The 3,765-nt window shown below is 35.0% G+C and overlaps 1 protein-coding gene across 1 annotated transcript; it reads right to left on the reverse strand.

Annotated features, from left to right (window-relative positions):
• Positions 1-714: 714 nt before the first annotated feature.
• LOC110885011 (protein yippee-like) lies at positions 715-3,526 on the reverse strand. The gene is made up of 6 exons (XM_022132704.2): positions 3,397-3,526; positions 3,148-3,250; positions 1,849-1,892; positions 1,654-1,762; positions 1,304-1,359; positions 715-1,065 (listed from the first exon to the last, which is right to left on the reverse strand). Exons 2-6 carry the CDS (start codon positions 3,241-3,243, stop codon positions 981-983), a joined length of 390 nt encoding a protein of 129 aa, XP_021988396.1. The 5' UTR covers positions 3,244-3,250; positions 3,397-3,526; the 3' UTR covers positions 715-980.
• Positions 3,527-3,765: the final 239 nt, after the last annotated feature.

Raw genomic sequence — 3,765 nt, forward strand, 5'->3', positions numbered from 1 at the left:
AAAAAAATAAGATCAGTTGTTTTTGAGTTGGCCCCACACCCTCCTTCATTGACGCTCGTTATTGGGATAACGATGGACTCAATGGTGCCACATTCTAACAATCACGTAATGGTGTTGGGGGTGTGAAAAGGGTGAGATGGCCGCCCTTCACTCCCCACTACACATAGGCTTACGAAACGTCAGCTGCACATGAGAGAGACTACCTTTCCTGAACCTTAACATGACTGAACCAACCACTACTAGTCTGCAGACACGCTTCCGGTCTTTTTTATGCACTTGATGTTTATACGTTTTATGCACTTACACATTGGATATCTTGCATCTTGTGTAACTTATATCATACTACGTGCACGTCAATGCTATTTTGTTCCAAACACATGTTAACAAAGACTGGAAAATCGAAGGATCCGATTACTGGATACGATTACAGAATTACCCTATTCAAGATGGGTAGGATCTCCAATAAGAACAAAAGTTCTGATACAAATACTAGCATGCCTAATCTGACACTTCAAACATATATAAATATAAAACAAAAGACAAACTAACTATCCCACTACAATTGAACCCACTATGCACATGTTAATGTCACTGAAAAATTTGTTAGTTCAAATATTTCTCAAGAGAGGGGAGATCGGAGAGAAATATAAAGCTTTAGTTTTCTCTTCGTTTATTAAAGATAATCAGCTATAATACCGCAAATAAAACCCGATGTTTGCACTAGGTTCCATATAGTTCCACTAAAATCATAAAACAGGTATTCTGTACATGCTATTTCCCTTGTGTTCTCGCAAAACGACACATGTAATAGGAACACGTGACCTTTCGGTCAGAAATCAGCAGTCTTACGGTCTTATCAGTTGGTCAAAGGCAAAGACATACCAAATATCAGAAATAGAAAAAAAATATTAGCAACAAATAACCACCCCTACTAACCACATTCGACTATACAGTTATAAGCAGCAGATCATGAGAGCGGATCAAACATCATCTGCATCACTTCCATCAACCTGAACCTCTTGCCCAAGCATATACATGCTCCCATCAGGTCCCAAAACCTTAAACCTGCGCAAAAGCCCGTATACAAAATGTCAACTTTTTTTCTCAAGACAGTTGACCGAATGATTGATTACATGCAAACGTAATAACAAAATTTGGGTCACGGGTCAAAACAGGTTCTTGTCTACTTTTTTGGTAGAACTTGAAGCAGACCCAGTCGGGATGGGTTGCCCATAAACACTTTTTTCTTTTCCTCAAAAACAAAAGTAAAATTTATTCAAAATTATAATGCCAACTCGTATACCTCTCGAGAATAAACTTCCCTTCCTTGTACTTTTGCATTTTTTCATGCGCGGATTCCTGAAATTAACACGATTTCATGTCATTCAGAATGATGTTCGACTGTTCTCTGATTATTATCACCTCCATCACAAGAACAGAGCACATTTGACTTTTGAAGTCAAAGTAGAAACTATAAATGTAAAAGAAAATGGTCTGATTACTAGATAAACTAGATTAACCATGTGGAACTAATATAAACTGCTTTAAGTAAAAGACGACAACCCATGAAAACTATTCTGACAGATGTCACGTTCGAGACTTTTCAAAATTTTACGCGAAAATATGCAAGTATTAATGAAAAGAAGATCTCACATATTTCCACCCGACAATGGATCCACATCCAACACAAAATATGTCAACAACAGTATGCATTCCAGTTATCATCATCCGTTCTTCTTTCTCTCCAACTGTCACATTTACACTGGAAACATCTAGAATATTTGAGGCCAATTTAAGGAAAAACATCAGTATCAAAGCAAAAGCAAAAGTCAAAACATGAACACTTACACCTTATCGAATAAATAAGCTTTCCCATGTCGACAGTGGAAAGCCTGCCATTAATCAAAGCAACAAAAATTCAGGATTGGTCACAATTGGGTTAAATTTCTGAAATTATTGATCTGTTAGATATGATAATAAACACTGTTATCAAAACTGTACATTTAAAAATTAAAAATCAAATACTAGATAGAACTCAACAAAGTTTTGGCGCCCTAGGCAAAAACAGGTCTAATCGTGTCTTATACAGGTGACCTAATGCCAGCCCTAGGCAAAACAGACAATATTGTTTGGTATGAGGCATAGTTGTCAATAGCGAGCGTGGCGATCGCTATAGAGCGCTACGTAGCGTATAGGTCTAGGCTCGCCATTAGGGTTGTATATACATGCAAAATAGAATATATACCAGGGTATTTTGATATAATATACATATAAAACTAAAAAAAAATCTAGTGTATCGCTATTTATAAAATAGCCGCCCGCTATTTATCGCTATTCACTATGTAGCATATAGGCACTTTATCGTTATTTGTAGCTATTCGCCATTAACAACTATGGTATGAGGGGCCAAATGTTACAACTAACGTATTTCTTATCTAGTTATCTAAAAGATAAAGCGGATATAGAATGGTTTCCATCAAATACAAATAATAATCTCACGAGAGCAACTTTCATTTACATTTTACAGTGACCTCAAATATAATTAAACATTGGGCTATAGAGATAAAATCATCACATTTAACAAATCCATGTTGGGTTCATAGGTCTTGTGGGCCCTACAAGGGCTAACTTGCGGAGCAAGTTTGCTAGACCCTAATTAGTCTCTATAAATATATTTGTTGTACTTATAACTTAATAACCGAGATGTCGCCTGTGGACGTAGGTCAATTTAGACCGAACCACGTAAATCCCTGTGTCGATTTCACGTTTCGTGTGTGTTTGATCCTAACAATCCAAACCCACATTTTCTACATCTGCCAATTCTTCTTGTAGAAAAAGACCATATAATTAAATGATATGACTGTCTAATACAAATAAAAACACATATAACTACGTTGAAAAAAACTAGAATAATAAATTAAAACTATAACAACAGTAAGTAAAATTAGATTAATAAAAAAATCACTAAAACCCTAAAAACCACAAAAGGCACAAACACATTTTAACAAACATCTGATTCGATCAATCGATCATATAACATATAATAATAATAATAATAATAATAATAATAATAATAATAATAATAATAATAATAATAATAATAATAATAATAATAAACCGATTACGCATAAAGAACATTGGAAATACCTTAGAGATGATGTGATCAGAGAGGCCCAAATGAGTTTTGCAATGCTTACAACTGTAGATGCTCCCTTCAAGACTTACAACAAACAACCTACCCATATGTTTTCTACAAAATCGGATCAACAAAACGAATATTTTACATGAAATAAGAGTGAGAAACCATGAATCGATTCAATGATTGAAGGAAAAATGAAATAGAATGTATTGTGAAATGAATCGTTTGGTTATTAAGAGAAAATGCGAATAAAATACCTTTTTATGATCGGACGTGTTGTTGTTACAGAGAGAGAAACGGCACAAGAAAGAAAGAAAGATCATGCGAATGCGAACCGTGTTTTTTTTTCTTTGATTTGGTGCGGATTTCCCACAGTTCATTTATGTATTACAGTTTTTCATTTTCGGTCCTTCATTTTGTACTATTTACAAAACAAATTCAACTTAACTTTTGTTATTTACAAAACAAAAATCAATTCTCTCATTTTAGTCTTTATGGTTTGATTTGGTGCCGATTTCCCACATCAAAAACACCATGTCATTTATTGATGTTGCGACGGAAACCATCGGCCCATCACTCCCTCAGAGTGCGTTGTTGTGACTATTTGTTCAGGTGTGGTGAAGGGG

This window comes from Helianthus annuus, chromosome 10 (genome assembly GCF_002127325.2).
Source record: "Helianthus annuus cultivar XRQ/B chromosome 10, HanXRQr2.0-SUNRISE, whole genome shotgun sequence".
Lineage (NCBI taxonomy): Eukaryota > Viridiplantae > Streptophyta > Magnoliopsida > Asterales > Asteraceae > Helianthus > Helianthus annuus.